We start from the raw sequence: 19,040 nt of genomic DNA, 5'->3' as shown, positions 1-19,040 counted from the left end.
ATTATCATTCCTTTGAGAGTTTTATTAAACCTCTCTACCAGTCTATTTGTCTGTGGATGATAAGGTGTGGTGAATTTGTATGTTACACCACATTCCTTCCACATAGCCTTCAAGTATGCAGCCATAAAGTTGCTACCCCTGTCTGATACAACCTCTTTTGGTAAACCCACCCTGGAAAAGATTCCCAGGAGGACTTTTGCCACTGCAGGTGCTGTAGTGGTCCTTAGAGGGATTGCTTCAGGATATCTTGTGGCATGGTCCACAACCACCAAGATAAACCTATTGCCTGAAGCAGGAGCAGGGTCAAGGGGGTCAACTATGTCAACCCCTACCCTTTCAAAGGTGACCCCAACCATAGGTAGTGGAATAAGGAGAGCCTTTGGTGTGCCACCAGTCTTGCCACTGGCTTTGCAGGTCACACTAGACTTACAGAAATCTTTTGTGTCCTCTGACATCCTAGGCCAGTGAAACAGGACAAGCCTTTCCCATGTTTTGATCTGGCCCCAATGCCCAGCCAAAGGAATGTCATGTGCCAGAGTTAGGAGGAACTCTCTGTACTGCACGGGAATTACCAATCTCCTGGCTGCTCCAGGTTTTGGGTCCCTTGCCTCTGTGTACAAGAGGTTGTCCTCCCAGTAAACTCTGTGAGTCACTGACATCCCCATTTTGCTGCTTGACAGCTTGGTGTCTGAGACCCTCCAATGTGGGAAAGGATTGCAGTGCCACACTCAGCTCTTCCCTGGCAGTCCCCCCTCCACCCAAAAGCTCAGCAGTGTCTGCTGCCAGCTCCTCTGGTGAAGGTTCTGCACAGGGAGGAAATTCTTCTTCCTCGGAAGGAGAATCATCTGTAGAGGGAGGGCTAGTAGGTAGGGATTTACCTTTACTAACCCTAGCTTTAGAAAGCACTTGGTCCATTGTTCCAGGATCCAAGTCACCCTGTCCTTTTTGCTTTTTGGCCTGAGCCCTGGTTAAAGCAAAAATATGCCCAGGAATGCCCAACATTGCTGCATGAGCCTCCAACTCCACTTCTGCCCAAGCTGATGTCTCTAAATCATTTCCTAGTAGACAGTCTACAGGTAAATCTGAAGCAACCACAACTTTATTTGGACCAGTAACTCTCCCCCCCCCCCAGTTGAGATTCACAGCAGCCATGGGGTGGCTAAGAGTGTTGTTATGAGCGTCTGTCACTTGGTACTGGTGACCAAGTAGGTGTTGTTCAGGGTGTACCAGTTTCTCTATTACCATGGTAACACTGGCACCTATGTCCCTGGAGGCCTGAACCTCAACACCATTTATTAGGGGAAGTTGCCTGTACTTATCCATATTAAGGGGACAAGCAACCAAGGTTCAAATAAATGGAACCTTCAGAGACTAACACAGCCTCTGTGGTCTCCCTAACAAGACCAACCCCAACTAAATTACCAAAAGTGAGCCCAGCTACTCCCTTGGATTGGCTATTAGTAGGTTTGGTCCCACCACCACAGCAATTACTAGGGGCACTAGAGTTTGCAGCAGGGGTTGTGGTAGTGGGAGGTTTGGTGTGTTTCTTTGGACAACTGGCATCAGTTGTCCAATGGCCTTTGACTTTACACAAATAACACCAACGCTTTTTACCTTGATTTGAAGAGGATTTGGACCCACTACCCCCACCAGAGGATTTTTGTGGGCCTGATGAAGACTCAGTTTTACTTTTGTCCCCACCCTTGTCAGAAGACTTACCATCCTTCTTCTTGCCATCCTTGTCACCCCCTGTATGAACTTTTCTGTTCACTCTTGTTCTAACCCATTTGTCTGCCTTCTTTCCCAATTCTTGGGGAGAGGTCAGATCTGAGTCCACTAGATATTGGTGTAACAAGTCAGAAACACAGTTATTGAGGATATGCTCTCTCAGAATAAGATTATACAGGCTTTCATAGTCAGAAACTTTACTGCCATGTGACCACCCTTCCAAGGCCTTCACTGAACAGTCAACAAAGTCTATCCAGTCTTGTGAGGACTCTTTCTGGTGTCTCTGAACTTAATCCTGTATTGTTCAGAGGTTAAGCCAAATCCATCCAAGGGTGCATCCTTCAAAACTGCAAAATTGTTAGCATCACTTTCTCTAACAGTAAGGAGCCTATCCCTACCCTTTCCATTGGAAAAATAGCCACAATATAGCAGCCCACTGCCTTTGAGGGACCCCCTGTACCATAGAGGCCCTCTAAAGTGCAGCAAACCACTTGTTGATGTCATCCCCCTCCTTGTAAGGGGGAACTATCTTGTGCAGATTCCTGGAATCATGCTCTCTCACAGGATTACTATCAGGAATACTGCTGCTCCCACCATGGGGTCCTAACCCCAATCTCCGTCTCTCCTTCTCCAAGTCCAGGGATTCCCTGTCTAGAGCCAGCTGTTGCTGTTTAAGCTTCAGTCTGGTCTCTTCCACTCTCAACTTTTTGAGTTCACTTTCTAACATGTTGTCTTCAGGGTGGGTGGGTTGGGAATGTTTGGACACTGAGGATAAATTGGAAACAACAGAGGGAGATCTGTCCCTAACAGCTTGGACTCTAACAACCTGGCCTCCAGGAATAAAAACATCCCTACTATGATGGGATCTCCTATTACTACCAGCATTGCTATGTGGTCTGCTGAGGGGCAGATTTGGAACAGAACCCTCCCCACCTCCCTCAAGGAGTTCCCCTGAGTCAGAATGGGAGCTCGCTATTAACTTCTCATTTGAAGTGCCAGCTAGGGACTCATCATTCACAATGAGCATGTTATACAGAAATTCTCTTGGAGGGTTTTTTCCTATCACTAAACCTCTATCTAAGCAGAGACTCCTTAGGCTCTTGAAATGTAAATTGTCATAGGTAGTATTGACCATTTTAAGAGCAGACTCTACAGCAGACATGATAAAAGAAGGTTTAGAGACAGTGAGAAGAAAGAAAAAGTTTCAGGACTTTTTAGAGAACAGAGAAAAAACTTTTGGAAACTTTTTGAAACTTTTTAGAAGTTTGGGAGTACTTTTCACCACTTAGTAGAAAGTGTAAGAGGAGAAAAGCAAAACTTTTTCGTTAAGTGTACATACACTGAACTTCTTTTGTATATTATTCTCTTATGAAAAGTACACAATGACAAAGTGGTAAGTAGTTACAAGTACTTAACCCACCGCTGCACAACCAATGTAGGAGGCTGGCCTGGCTTGCAGTGGGTACCAGATGTACTTACACCTTGTGGCAGGTCCAGTTATCCCTTATTAGTGTAGAAGAGGTGTTTCTAGCAGCTTAGGCTGATAGAAGGTAGCTATGGCAAAGCAGCTTAGGCTGAACTAGGAGACATGTAAAGCTCCTACTATACCACTGGTGTCATCTGCACAGTATCATAAGAAAACACAATACACAGATATACTAAAAATCAAGGTACTTTATTTTTATGACAATATGCAAGTATCTCAGTGAGTACCCTCAGTATGAGGATGAGAAATATACACAAGATATATGTACACAAACCAAAATTATGCAGGTTATAGCAAGAAACGTAATGCAAGCAGTGTAAAGTTACAATAGATTGCAATAGGAGCACATAGGTATAGGGGCAACACAAACCATATACTCCAAAAGTGGAATGCGAACCACAAATGGATCCCAGACCTATGTGAGCTTGTAGAGGGTCGCTGGGACTGTAAGAAAACAGTGAGGGTTAGAAAAATAGCCCACCCCAAGACCCTGAAAGGTAGGTGTAAAGTGCACCTACTATCCCCAGAGAGCACAGAAGTCGTGATAGGGGGATTCTGCAAGGAGAACAAACACCAACAATGCAAAAACAGTGGATTTCCGGACCTGATTACCTGTAAGACAAGGGGACCAAGTCCAAGAGTCGCGACAGTGTTGAGAGTGGGCAGGAGCCCAGGAAATGCCAGCTGAGGGTGCAAGGAAGCTGCCACCTGTTGGAAGAAGCTTGGTGTTCTGCAAGAATGAAGAGGACTAGGAACTTCTACTTTGGAGGATGGATGTCCCACGTTGTGAGGAAGCTTGCAGAGGTGTTCTGAAGCAGAAAGACCGCAAACAAGCCTTGCTAGCTGCATGGGTCGCGGTTAGGGTTTTTGGATGCTGCTGTGGCCCAGGAGGGACCAGGATGTCGCCACTTGGATGAGGAGACAGAGGGGGCGCCCAGCAAGTCAGGGAGCCCTCACAGAAGCAGGCAGCAGCCACAGAAGTACCTGAACAGGCACTTAGAAGCAAAGTGAACCAGAGTCCACCCAAAGTCACAAAAGGGAGTCCCACGATGCCGGAGGACAACTCAGAAGGTTGTGCACTGCAGGTTAGAGTGTCGGGACCCAGGCTTGGCTGTGCACAAAGGAAATCCTGGAAGAGTGCACAGGAGCCGGAGCAGCTCCAAATCACGCGGTAACCAGCAATGCAGTCTAGCGTGGAGAGGCAAGGACTTACCTCCACCAAACTTGGACTGAAGAGTCACTGGACTGTGGGAGTCACTTGGACAGAGTTGCTGAGTTCCAGGGACCACGCTCGTTGTGCTGAGAGGGGACCGAGAGGAACGGTGATGCAGTCTTTTGTTGCCTGCGGTTGTAGGGGGAAGATTCCGTCGACTCACAGGAGAGTTCTTCAGAGCTCCTGGTGCAGAGAGGAGGCAGGCTACCCCCAGAGCATGCACCACCTGGAAACAGTCAAGAAAGCCGTCAGGATGAAGCGATACAAGGTAGCTAGTAGTCGTCTTGCTACTTTGTTGCGGTTTTGCAGGTGTCCTGAGCAGTCAGCGGTCGATCCTTTGGCAGAAGGTGAAGAGGGAGATGCAGAGGAACTCTGGTGAGCTCTTGCATTCGTTGTCTGGTGAGATCCCCAAAGCAGAGACCCTAAATAGCCAGAAAAGGAGGTTTGGCTACCTAGGAAGGAGGATTGGCTAACAAGAGAGGTAAGAGCCTATCAGAAGGAGCCTCTGACGTCACCTGCTGGCACTGGCCACTCAGAGCAGTCCAGTGTGCCACAGACACCTCTGCTTCCAAGATGGCAGAGGTCTGGGACACACTGGAGGAGCTCTGGGCACCTCCCCTGGGAGGTGCAGGTCAGGGGGGTGGTCACTCCCCTTTCCTTTGTCCAGTTTCGTGCCAGAGCAGGGCTGGGGGATCCCTGATCCGGTGTAGACTGGCTTCTGCAGAGATGGGCACCATCTGTGCCCACCAAAGCATTTCCAGAGGCTGGGGGAGGCTACATCTCCCCAGCCTTCACAACTATTTCCAAAGGGAAAGGGTGTTGCACCCTCTCTCAGAGGAAGTCCTTTGTCCTGCCTTCCTGGGCCAGACCTGGCTGGACCCCAGGAGGGCAGAAACCTGTCTGAGGGGTTGGCAGCAAAGGTAGTTTGGCAGTACCCGGGTCTGTGCTAGAGACTCGTGGGATCATGGAATTGCCATGATCTTAGACATGTTACATGGCCATGTTCGGAGTTACCATTGTGACGCTGTACATAGGTACCTATGTACCTATGTATAGTGCGCGCGTGAAATGGTGTCCCCGCACTCACAAAGTCCGGGGAATTTTCCCTGAACGATGTGGGGGCACCTTGGCTAGTGCCAGGGTGCCCACACACTAAGTAACTTAGCACCCAACCTTTACCAGGTAAAGGTTAGACATATAGGTGACTTATAAGTTACTTAAGTGCAGTGGTAAATGGCTGTGAAATAACGTGGATGTTATTTCACTCAGGCTGCAGTGGCAGGCCTGTGTAAGAATTGTCAGAGCTCCCTATGGGTGGCAAAAGAAATGCTGCAGCCCATAGGGATCTCCTGGAACCCCAATACCCTGGGTACCTCAGTACCATATACTAGGGAATTATAAGGGTGTTCCAGTATGCCAATGTGAATTGGTGAAATTGGTCACTAGCCTGTTAGTGACAATTTGGAAAGTAAAGAGAGAGCATATCCACTGAGGTTCTGGTTAGCAGAGCCTCAGTGAGACAGTTAGTCATCACACAGGGAACACATACAGGGCACACTTATGAGCACTGGGGCCCTGGCTTGCAGGGTCCCAGTGACACATACACTAAAACAACATATATAAAGTGAAATATGGGGGTAACATGCCAGGCAAGATGGTACTTTCCTACAACCAGTGTCCACCATTAGCTCCACATCTTTTCCATGAATGTTAGACCATGCTTTTGGTTTGATCTTTCTCCTCTCAACCCCATCATCTTCTCCTATGCTTCAAACTTTATCATGAATATGTTAACTAATGTTGTCACTCATCATCACTACCTTGGATTTAGGCCATTCTTTACACATACATGCAAAATGGCCTTTGTGTCCACATTTACTGCATTCTTTGCCCCTAGTATAACATCTTTTATAGTCACTTCCATGAAGATTGCTGCCACACCTGTTGCATACTTTGGTATTATGTTTGCTTCCAAAGGTTCTGTGTGGTGTTTGGTTTTCCCTACACTCCGTACACAGTTGCTTATCTTATCCACCTTACCCCAACTTCAGCTACTTCTTCATTCTCCCCAGCACCGATAACTCTGTATTTATTCATTTCTCTCACACAATATTCAGACTCTTTAAGCACTTTCTTCATTTCAATAGCATGTTTCAATGTGGGGTTCTTTGCTGCCCACAAACGCTCATGTATCTTCTGACTTTTACATTACAATATGAGTCAATCCATTATTAACTCATCACTCCAGAGTGGCACTTCACTGGCAGTTCTTTCAACCTGGATACAAATGAATTGATAGTTTTTCTACTACGTTGCAGTTGTGTAGAAAATGTATAAATTGCCATTACAACATTTGTTTCTTTTGCAAATATATTGCTCAATCTAATTCTGGCTTCCCTCTACACATCAGAAATTTTAGAACTCTTATTCACCCGCCAAGAAATGTAAAAGAATTGCTTGCTTTCTTTCAGAATTAAAGTCTTCACTACCCAAAGCCTGTAAATATTATTGAACATATCACTTACAGTAGATCCCCGGTGGTGTGCATATGACTGTTTTATTTTCTTTCTTTTTTCATTGATTGAAGAATATACGCAAGTATACCAAGGTGTGTGGATCACCGCAATAAGGGCCAGATGTAGCAAAGGGTTTTACCCATTCTGTGTCTATGGGAAAATGTGTTCGCACATATGACCCTAAGTTAGGTTAATATGGTGTGCATGTCACCACTCTTATTAAGCTTCCTCTGCATCTTCTTTAAACCTGAAAAGTGACTGCTTCCAAGATGTTACCCACTCTCAAGTTAAGTAAAATGGTGTGTGCATCACCGCGCGCTCAATGCACCTCCTCAGGGCTTTTAATTACTGTCGCTCCTTTAAGACAGAGGGTGTGCACGATGTGCCGAGTAATTATGAACATTCTCCCCCTCACACTGGCCTCACGTGCGCTGGTCTCTGTCTGACACACACCCCACCATCAGTGCAGGTACCGTGCCCTGGGTCTCGTGTTAGTAGTTAACGTTGCTGACAATGTTCTTTAAGAAATATTGATTTACTTGTGTTTTTCTGCAAAGCTGGGGGTCGGTGCACATAACAATATAGCACCTTCGTGGCAAGTAAGTCCTGCACAATTAGGGCCAGGGTGTGTTAGCACTCATACAAAACGGATTCAACTGCCTTCAGCCAGTAAAGTTTATCCGCAAACAGGCGCTATAATTAGAGTAAAGCAGTACCTTGGTAGGGTTATAAATAAACCCTTCCTTCACTTTTGTAACAGCATCTCGTTCTGTACACGCTGAGTAAAGAGAGCTCCCTTAAAACAAATGTCACTTGGCAGGCTGGCGTGCAGTAGGCTGGAAAAACATGACAAAACTGTCCTAAATAATGATGAATTGGTTTTAATCAGGAACTTTACTCAGCCTGCCCAAAGTGACCTTCCCCCAGCCACCCTCCACCACAAACTGACAGTATTTCAAAGCCTTATAATCTGGCTGAACCTTGGAACACAGGGTCCACTACATCATAAATACAGCGCATTACCAGTTATTCATCCATTGTTCTACAATCTGGAGTTACCCTCATCATCCCCTGAGACTCGATGAAAAACTCAAAATCCGTGCAGTATTGAGGATCACTGAAGACACACACAGGAGTAGGAGTTGGACTTGTTCTTATTTCCCAGAAAACCCAGAATCCCCAACTGCTGCACCTTTAAGCATGTAGCTCATTTTTCCCAATCCACAGCAACTAAGACTAGTCCTGGCTCTGCTACCCAACTGTAACACAGCATCTTAATTGGGCACTTCTACTTTTAAATCTTCACCATTTTGTTAATGAATCAAAAACGTTATAGTTGTCATTCAAGGGTATCCAGGATATCCTCATGGGTAACAAGCAGTGCTTTACAAATTTACTGCTTGATTGTTATTAGCAATTACACTTCATTCAATGCCTACCACTGTTTTTTGTACCTTTGTTACTTTACTCCCTTTCTCGAAGCACATTAATACAGGTAGACATTAATATGTGGCATTGTAGAGATAATCAAAAGCAGTAAAAATAGAATAGAGTGCAGCTCTCCACAGTCAAGCGGTTTTAGCACACACATTTAAAAGGTGAAGAAACTAACTGGGTTACCATACCTTATCTTTCAAAATGTAAAGAGCAAAAGGATTTTTGCGATCATGTTCTGTCGTTTGTGAAAGAATTACAGCTGGAAACACAGAAAAAATATGTTTAAGTATGACTTGGGGGGAGTAAGACTAAATTTGCACTGTGACTCTGTCTGATTTAAATTATGGCATCAGATTAACAATTGCAGTGTAAACATATAAGGGAAATCTAGTCTTGGTCACACTGTAATCCTTATATGCATTATAAACAACCCATCGGTCAATATTTCACGTGCCATCAGCCATTAAATCACAGATTTGTTGTATGAAGCCGTTGGACATGCTGTACAAAACAGAATCACTGGGTTTCTTGAAATGTGCAGAAGTAAAGCTGTTACCTTATCACTTACATTTATTGTCTCTTGACCAATTAGAGCGCTACAATTTCTGGAAATATTTTGTTTTGAAAAAAACTAAAGTAGAAGGAGCAAAATTGAAAAGTCACTGATAGCTGATATGCAAAGTGTAAATGATCACGTTATGACTCTTAATTACTTTGACGACATGCTAACATCAGAAAGAGGAGACTACAATGACACTGCATATTTACTTTTTCTGAGAGCATTATATGCAAATGTTAGAATGAGAATGTTTGCCTTTGTGATTGCACTAGCACTCTGGGAAGTATACTAGAAAAAAATGAGAACCCGGAAATTCGCTTATTTTTATTGTTTTTCCAATTATTTCATATTTTAGGAGGGAATGGATGATTTAAATATTGTGAATATATGCATTGTAATTGCATTTATTTAGCACGTACTACCCCTGACAAGGCATTCAAGTGCTTTACGCCAGACAGATCGCTGTTTGAGAAACCAATGGTTGGTGTTGGTGTTATTTGCTTAATTAGATCCGTCTGATGTGCTCAAGTAAATCATTCCATGAATTCTCTCCAGTTTCTTTGTGGCGATTTAAAGTAGTAGGAGTTAGGTGCGATCATTTTTGGGAAAATGGGAACAAGTGAGTTTATGTAGATGTACGGTGGAGGAAATACATGAGTTACAGGAGATTAGATAGGGTTAGGTTTCAGGGTATCGCTTTCTATGGAACAAAGAGATTGTGATCTTTGAAATGAGCTGTGGACATTTAGCAGAAATACATCATTAGAGATCAAGGCAAACATGCACATGACTTAGAGAAGATGGTTCTCAGGGAGAAGAGGCATGAAAAGGATGGAAAGGAAGGAGAAAGCTATTTGAACTAAAAAGGAAGGGTTGGCCATCAGTTTTCCTTGCCATTTTCCATGCTCAATTTTAGGAATATATGTAGGAAAGTACCATCTTGCCTGGCATGTTACCCCCATATTTCACTGTATATATGTTGTTTTAGTGTATGTGTCACTGGGACCCTGCCAGCCAGGGCCCCAGTGCTCATAAGTGTGCCCTGTATGTGTTCCCTGTGTGATGCCTAACTGTCTCACTGAGGCTCTGCTAACCAGAACCTCAGTGGTTATGCTCTCTCTGCTTTCCAAATTGTCACTAACAGGCTAGTGGCCAATTTCACCAATTCACATTGGCATACTGGAACACCCTTATAATTCCCTAGTATATGGTACTGAGGTATCCAGGGTATTGGGGTTCCAGGAGATCCCTATGGGCTGCAGCCTTTCTTTTGCCACCAATAAGGAGCTCTGACAATTCTTACACAGGCCTGCCACTGCAGCCTTAGTGAAATAACGTCCACGTTATTTCACAGTCATTTACCACTGCACTTAAGTAACTTATAAGTCACCTATATGTCTAACCTTTACCTGGTAAAGGTTGGGTGCTAAGTTACTTAGTGTGTGGGCACCCTGGCACTAGCCAAGGTGCCCCCACATCATTCAGGGCAAATTCCCCGGACTTTGTGAGTGCGGGGACACCATTACACGCGTGCATTATACATAGGTCACTACCTATGTATAGCGTCACAATGGTAACTCCGAACATGGCCATGTAACATGTCTAAGATCATGGAATTGTCACCCCAATGCCATTCTGGCATTGGGGAGACAATTCCATGATCCCCGAGTCTCTAGCACAGACCCGGGTGCTGCCAAACTGCCTTTCCCGGGGTTTTACTGCAGCTGCCGCTGCTGCCAACCCCTCAGACAGGTTTCTGCCCTCCTGGGGTCCAGCCAGGCTTGGCCCAGGAAGGCAGAACAAAGGACTTCCTCAGAGAGAGGGTGTTACACCCTCTCCCTTTGGAAAAATGTGTCAGGGCTGGGGAGGAGTAGCCTCCCCCAGCCTCTGGAAATGCTTTGATGGGCACAGATGGTGCCCATCTCTGCATAAGCCAGTCTACACCGGTTCAGGGATCCCCCAGCCCTGCTCTGGCGCGAAACTGGACAAAGGAAAGGGGAGTGACCACTCCCCTGACCTGCACCTTCCAGGGGAGGTGCCCAGAGCTCCTCCAGTGTGCTCCAGACCTCTGCCATCTTGGAAACAGAGGTGATGCTGGCACACTGGACTGCTCTGAGTGGCCAGTGCCAGCAGGTGACATCAGAGACTCTTCCTGATAGGCTCTTACCTGTGTTGCTAGCCTATCCTCCTTCCTAGGAAGCCAAACCTCCTTTTCTGGCTATTTAGGGTCTCTGCTTTGGGGAATTCTTTAGATAACGAATGCAAGTGCTCATCCGAGTTCCTCTGCATCTCTCTCTTCACCTTCTGCCAAAGGATCGACCACTGACTGCTCAGGACGCCTGCAAAACCGCAACAAAGTAGCCAAAGACGACTACTGCAACCTTGTATCGCTTCTCCTGCCGGCTTTCTCGACTGTTTCCAGGTGGTGCATGCTCTGGGGGTAGCCTGCCTCCTCTCTGCACCAGGAGCTCTGAAGAAATCTCCCGTGGGACGACGAAATCCTCCCCCTGCAACCGCAGGCACCAAAAGACTGCATCACCGGTCCTCTGGGTCCCCTCTCAGCACAACGAGCGTGGTCCCTGGAACTCAGCAACACTGTCCAAGTGACTCCCACAGTCCAGTGACTCTTCAGTCCAAGTTTGGTGGAGGTAAGTTCTTGCCTCTCCACACTAGACTGCATTGCTGGGTACCTCGTGATTTGCAGCTGCTCCGGCTCCTGTGCACTCTTCCAGGATTTCCTTCGTGCACAGCCAAGCCTGGGTTGCCAACACTATAACCTGCTGTGCACAACCTGCTGAGTTGTCCTCCCGTGTCGTGGGACTCCCTTTTGTGTCTTTGTGTGAGCTCTGGTTCACAACTCTTCCAAGTGCCTGTTCCGGTACTTCTGCGGATGCTGCCTGCTTCTGTGAGGGCTCCCTGACTTGCTGGGCGTCCCCTCTGTCTCATTCAAGTGGCGACATCCTGGTCCCCCCTGGGCCACAGCAGCATCCAAAAACCCTAATCGCGACCCTTGCAGCTAGCAAGGCTTGTTTGCAGTCTTTCTGCATTGGAACACCTCTGCATGCTTCTTCAGGACGTGGGACATCCCTCCTCCAAAGGGGAAGTTCCTAGTCCTCTTCGTTCTTGCAGAATCCACAGCTTCTACCATCCGGTGGCAGCTTCTTTGCACCCTCAGCTGGCATTTCCTGGGGATCTGCCCACTCTCGACATTGTCGCGACTCTTGGACTTGGTCCCCTTGTTCCACAGGTACTCTAGTCCGGAAATCCACTTTGGTTGCTTTGCTGGTGTTGGTCTTCCTTGCAGAAACCCCCTATCACGACTTCTGTGCTCTCTGGGGGTTATAGGTGCACTTTACACCTACTTTTCAGGGTCTTGGGGTGGGCTATTTTTCTAACCCTCACTGTTTTCTTACAGTCCCAGCGACCCTCTACAAGGTCACATAGGTTTGGGGTCCATTCGTGGTTAGCATTCCACTTTTGGAGTATATGGTTTGTGTTGCCCCTATACCTGTGTGCTCCTATTGCAATCTACTGTAACTCTACATTGCTTGCATTACTTCCTTTTGCTATTACTGCATATTTTTGGTATTTTGTACATATATCTTGTGTATATTTGGCATCCTCATATTGAGGGTACTCACTGAGATACTGTTGGCATATTGTCATAAAAATAAAGTACCTTTATTTTTAGTATATCTGTGTATAGTGTTTTCTTGTGATATTGTGCATATGACACCAGTGGTATAGTAGGAGCTTTGCATGTCTCCTAGTTCGCCTAAGCTGCTCTGCTATAGCTACCTTCTATCAGCCTAAGCTGCTAGAAACACCTCTTCTACACTAATAAGGGATATCTGGACCTGGTACAGAATGTAAGTACCCCTTGGTACCCACTACAAGCCAGGCCAGCCTCCTACATTGGTTGTGCAGCGGTGGTATAAGTACTTGGAACTACTTACCACTTTGTCATTGTGTACTTTTCATAAGAGAATAATATACAAAACAAGTTCAGTGTATGTACACCTAACGAAAAAGTTTTGCTTTTCTTCTCTTACACTATCTGCTAAGTGCTGAAAAGTACTCCTAAACTTTCAAAAAGTTTCTAAAAAGTTGAAAACGTTTTTTTTCTGTTTCCTTAAAAAGTCCTGAAACCTTTTCTCTCTTTTATCTGTCCCTAAACCTTTTCTATCATGTCTGATGTAGGAACTTCTCTTAATTTGGTCAGCACAGCTTATGACCACATTAACTTTAAGGGTCTAAAGAGTCTCTGCATTGATAGAGGTTTAGTGGTAGGAAAGAACCCCTCTAGAGAATTATTGTCTAACATGCTTATTGAAAATAATAAGGCCTTAGCTGGCACTTCATTTGAGAAGTTAGGAGATAGCTCACACTCTGACTCAGGGGAGCCCCCAGTAAGAGTGTTATAGGGTGCCCTTCCTAACCTGCCCCTTAGCAGACCACCTAGCATAGCTGGTAGTAATGTAAGCTCACATCACAATAGGGATAGTTTTGTTCCTGCAGGCCAGGTTGCTAGAGTGCCAACTGTTAGGGACAGGTCTCCCTCTGTTCATTCACATCATTCTTCTGTGTCAAAGCATTCCCAACCCACCCACCCTGATGACAGATTGTTAGAAAGGGAACTCAATAGATTGAGAGTGGAAGAGTCCAGGCCGAAGCTTAAACAGCAACAGCTGGCTCTAGACAGGGAATCTCTAGACTTGGAAAAAGAGAGACAGAGGTTGGGGTTTGGACCCCATGATGGCAGCAGTAGTATTTCTGATAGTAAACCTGTGAAAGAGCATGATTCTAGGAATCTGCATAAGATAGTTCCCCCTTACAAGGAGGGGGATGACATTAACAAGTGGTTTGCTGCACATGAGAGGGCCTGTATGGTACAGGGGGTCCCTCAAAGGCAGTGGGCTGCTATCCTATGGCTATCTTTCAGTGGAAAGGGTAGGGATAGGCTCCTTACTGTGAAGGAAAGTGATGCCAGTAATTTTACAGTTTTGAATAATGCACTCTTGGATGGATTTGGCTTAACCACTGAACAATACAGGATTAAGTTCAGAGAAACCAGAAAAGAGTCCTCACAAGACTGGGTAGACTTTGTTGACTATTCAGTGAAGGCCTTGGAGGGGTGGTTACATGGCAGTAAAGTTTCTGACTATGAAAGCCTGTATAATCTGATCCTGAGAGAGCATATTCTGAATAACTGTGTCTCTGATGTGTTACACCAATATCTAGTGGACTCAGATCTGACCTCTCCCCAAGAATTGGGAAAGAAAGCAGACAAATGGGTCAGAACAAGAGTGAACAGAAAGGTTCATACAGGGGGTGACAAGGATGGCAAGAAGAAGGATGGTAAGTCTTCAGACAAGGGTGGGGACAAATCTAAAAATGAGTCTTCATCAGGCCCACAAAAACACTCTGGTGGGGGGGTGGGTCTAAATCCTCTTCTAATCAAGTAAAGAAACCATGGTGCTATTTATGTAAAGTAAAAGGCCATTGGACAACTGATGCCAGTTGTCCAAAGAAAAGCACCAAGCCTCCCACTACCACAACCCCTATTGCAACCTCTAGTGCCCCTAGTAATAGTAGTGGTAGTGGGAGCAAACCTACTAATAGCCACTCCAAGGGAGTAGCTGGGCTCACTTTTGGTAATTTAGTAGGGGTTGGTCTTGTTAGGGAGACCACAGAGGCTGTGTCAGTCTCTGAAGGTGCCATTGATTTGGCCACCTTGGTTGCTTGTCCCCTTAATATGGATAAGTACAAGCAACTTCCCCTAATCAATGGTGTTGAGGTTCAGGCCTACAGGGACACAGGTGCCAGTGTTACCATGGTAATAGAGAAACTGGTACACCCTGAACAACACCTACTTGGTCACCAGTACCAAGTGACAGACGCTCATAACAACACTCTTAGCCACCCCATGGCTGTTGTGAATCTCAACTGGGGGGGGGTTACTGGTCCAAAGAAAGTTGTGGTTGCCTCAGATTTACCTGTAGACTGTCTACTAGGGAATGATTTAGAGACATCAGCTTGGGCAGAAGTGGAGTTGGAGGCTCATGCAGCAATGCTGGGCATTCCTGGGCATATTTTTGCTTTGACAAGGGCTCTGGCCAAAAAGCAAAAAGGACAGGGTGACTTGGATCCTGGAACAATGGACCAAGTGCTTCCTTTGGCTGGACATTTGTCTGGTTCTGCACAGGGTGGACATTCTTCTTCCTCAGAAGTTGAATCATCTGTAGAGGGAGGGATAGTGGGTAGGGATTTACCCTTGCTACCCCTAGCTTTAGGGAACACTTGGTCCATTGTTCCAGGATCCAAGTCACCCTGTCCTTTTTGCTTTTTGGCCTGAGCCCTTGTTAAAGCAAAAGGGAGAGGGTGTAACACCCTCTCTCTGAGCAAGTCCTTTGTTCTGCCTTCCTGGGCCAGGCCTGGCTGGACCACAGGAGGGCAGAAACCTGTCTGAGGGGTTGGCAGCAGCAGCAGCTGCAGTGAAACCCCGGGAAAGGCAGTTAGGCAGTACCCGGGTTCTGTGCTAGAGACCCGGGGGATCATGGAATTGTCTCCCCAATGCCATAATGGCATTGGGGTGACAATTCCATGATCTTAGACATGTTACATGGCCATGTTCGGAGTTACCATTGTGACGCTATACATAGGTAGTGACCTATGTATAGTGCACGCGTGAAATGGTGTCCCCGCACTCACAAAGTCCGGGGAATTTGCCCTGAACGATGTGGGGGCACCTTGGATAGTGCCAGGGTGCCCACACACTAACTTTGCACCCAACCTTCACCAGGTGAAGGTTAGACATATAGGTGACTTATAAGTTACTTAAGTGCAGTGGTAAATGGCTGTGAAATAACGTGGACGTTATTTCACTCAGGCTGCACTGGCAGGCCTGGGTAAGAATTGTCAGAGCTCCCTATGGGTGGCAAAAGAAATGCTGCAGCCCATAGGTATCTCCTGGAACCCCAATACCCTGGGTACCTTAGTACCATATACTAGGGAATTATAAGGGTGTTCCAGTATGCCAATGTGAATTGGTGAAATTGGTCACTAGCCTGTTAGTGACAATTTGGAAAGCAGAGAGAGCATAACCACTGAGGTTCTGGTTAGCAGAGCCTCAGTGAGACAGTTAGTCATCACACAGGGAACACATACAGGTCACACTTATGAGCACTGGGGCCCTGGCTGACAGGGTCCCAGTGACACATAGACTAAAACTAATACTATACAGTGAAATATGGGGGTAACATGCCAGGCAAGATGGTACTTTCCTACAATGCCCATGCCACAAGAAGTGTAAGGGGGACAGCTGGCACAAGTGGTAGCAGGGGTGCTGATGACTGGAACTCACTTGCTTTTATAATTACCATAAAGTTTTCTCAACACATTCATGTTAACCCCTCTTACCACTATACGTCTATTTCTTAGGATCACATTATCAACCTTTCCAAGGCTGATAAATGTTCAGAATTGCTATATGTCCAACATACATCCCTTACTCCCCCACAAGTGCTATTATTTTCTTCATATGTCTGTGTAGGAAAGTACTATCTTGCCTGGCATGTTACCCCCATATTTCACTGTATATATGTTGTTTTAGTCCTTGTGTCACTGGGACCCTGCCAGGCAGGGCCCCAGTGTTCATAGTATGTGCCCTGCATGTGTTCCCTGTGTGGTGCCTAACTGTATCACTGAGGCTCTGCTAACCAGAACCTCAGTGTTTATGCTCTCTCTGCTTTCCAAATTTGTCACTACAGGCTAGTGACTAAATTTACCAATTCACATTGGCATACTGGTACACCCATATAATTCCCTAGTATATGGTACTGAGGTACACAGGGTATTGGGGTTCCAGGAGATCCCTATGGGCTGCAGCATTTCTTTGGCCACCCATAGGGAGCTCTGACAATTCTTCCACAGCCTGCCACTGCAGCCTGAGTGAAATAACGTCCACGTTATTTCACAGCCATATACCACTGCACATAAGTAACTTATAAGTCACCTATATGTCTAACCTTCACTTAGTGAAGGTTGGGTGCCAAGTTACTTAGTGTGTGGGCACCCTGGCACAAGCCAAGGTGCCCCCACATCGTTCAGGGCAAATTCCCCCACTTTGTGAGTGCGGGGACACCATTACACGTGTGCACTATACATAGGTCACTGTGTATATATTTTGTGTATATTACTTATCTCCTAAGGGAGTATATCCTCTGAGATACTTTTGGCATATTGTCACTAAAATAAAGTACCTTTATTTTTAGTAACTCTGAGTATTGTGTTTTCTTATGATATAGTTCTAAGTGATATAAGTGGTATAGTAGGAGCTTTGCATGTTTCCTAGATCAGCCTAAGCTGCTCTGCCATAGCTACCTCTATCAGCCTAAGTGGCTAGAACACTACTACTCTACTAATAAGGGATAACTGGACCTGGCACACGGTGTAAGTACCATCAGGTACCCACTATAAGCCAGGCCAGCCTCCTACAGGCTATCCTCCTTGTATGCTGGTGTGTCATTAGTTTTGATGTGGTGCCATGTTAGGAGTGCAGAAAGTCCCTGAAGGCCAATCAGATTCAAGTAAACTCTTTTTAATGGCAGTACACATCTTTTGCCTACTTGACACATGTACTCTGACCCACCAACTCTCTGTAGTACCACTGAAAGCTTTTTTAAAGTTGATCACAAAGGTCTGGCAAAGGCTGCACTGCGGTGCCACACCGAAAAAAAAGCATTGCTTTAAGGGAGGGCAGGACAAACAAAGTATTAATTGGTGGGACCGTGAAGATGATGGGTGTAGCATGTGAGAGTAAGCCTATAGAGCATGGCACAGGAAGAAAAAGACCTGAGAAAAGACTGAGGGTTTAGGAAGGGACACACATGTCTAATATATATTTAAAATGATTTGACATAAGAATTTGGAAATTTTTCTGCTACTAGAAAGTGCATGTTTGTGCCATTTAAGGTTTAGTTCCAGTTATTCTAGACAGGCTTTACCTTCCCTCTCTGAAAAGTCTTCATTTTGGTCCATGTTCTTGCTGAGTCCATGCTTATCCATTTTCTGCTTATCCCTGAAAAACATAAAAGAGGCACTTAATGGGGAAGTATGATGAAAAATAGATTATTCAAGATATGTTTGCTTTAGTATTTGTTAAAAGAGAAAAATACAGGATTGGTATACATATTCAGAGATAATAGAGAAGTAGTCTCTAGTCTATTCAGTCCAGCATTTTTTCTAATAGAGTGCTTATATGAATCAGACATTTATATAAAGTAACCCAGGTGTTTTAGAACTATCACAGCTGCCTCAAGTTGTTTTATCACAGCTTTAGATCCTGTTTCCAAAAAAGCCCCACTCTCAGTTTATTGGCCTGAGCTTCAGAACAAGGCCTATAATATTTCAGTGCTTAATTTGAGCTGGTGGTTGCCGGTGGAGTTCACCATCAGGCATTTCCCGAGAGCAATATTGATAAAAATAAACAAATCGCAAAGCCAGAGGAAGAGAAAGTCAAAAACACCATCACAAAGGGAGGAAGCAGAAACCTGCAAGAGTGAAGTAAAGGTGCAGTGAATGTCTGGTAGTGGATTAAAGATGCATGAGGTTGATTTAAGGCTATGCAGCATTGGTACTTGGTGCACTGACCTTTAATTGCACCGGCCACCCACACCTGAGCAGAGCTAAGGGCACTGGGACTCATTATTTTACAAACTAAGCACTGGTTGTTTGTTCATTCCACACACTGATCAAACATTTTTTTTTAATTTAACAGCTAGAAAAAAAAAGACAAACACCATAAAGCTTGAGGAAAAGGCTTATACCAGTCACTATTTGTTTTCTGCATCCCTGCTGTTGTCAATTAAGTTTTCAACATTTCAGAATTCAAAAGCCATGCTAACCCATTAATAACAAAGAAGGTGTTCCTTTACAGACACAATTTCAGATCAGAAGTTCAATGATTTTGGTACTCTTGACAGTGCCAGAACTGCTGCAAAAAGAACAGTTGATTGACGGAATGCAGAACAAATCAAACATTCATCCCCAGTCACAGATCTGGGTTTAATCCATCAGTTTTTTTGCTCACAATGCCATTCC

General features: G+C 45.3%; 1 protein-coding gene across 1 annotated transcript in view; it reads right to left on the bottom strand.

Annotated features, from left to right (window-relative positions):
• The window catches only part of HEPACAM (hepatic and glial cell adhesion molecule), a 329,463-nt gene that overhangs the window by 68,841 nt on the left and 241,582 nt on the right, over positions 1–19,040 (bottom strand). The window contains exons 5-6 of the mRNA XM_069224517.1: positions 17,945–18,018; positions 8,569–8,639 (exon numbers count right to left, since the gene is read on the bottom strand). Of these exons, the coding sequence (XP_069080618.1) occupies positions 8,569–8,639; positions 17,945–18,018 (145 nt within the window). The remainder of the gene's footprint in view (positions 1–8,568; positions 8,640–17,944; positions 18,019–19,040) is intronic.

This window comes from Pleurodeles waltl, chromosome 3_1, assembly GCF_031143425.1.
Source record: "Pleurodeles waltl isolate 20211129_DDA chromosome 3_1, aPleWal1.hap1.20221129, whole genome shotgun sequence".
Classification (NCBI taxonomy): Eukaryota; Metazoa; Chordata; class Amphibia; order Caudata; family Salamandridae; genus Pleurodeles; species Pleurodeles waltl.
The sequence above is the reverse complement of the archived record's forward strand: the minus strand, read 5'-3'. Positions and strand labels throughout refer to the sequence as shown.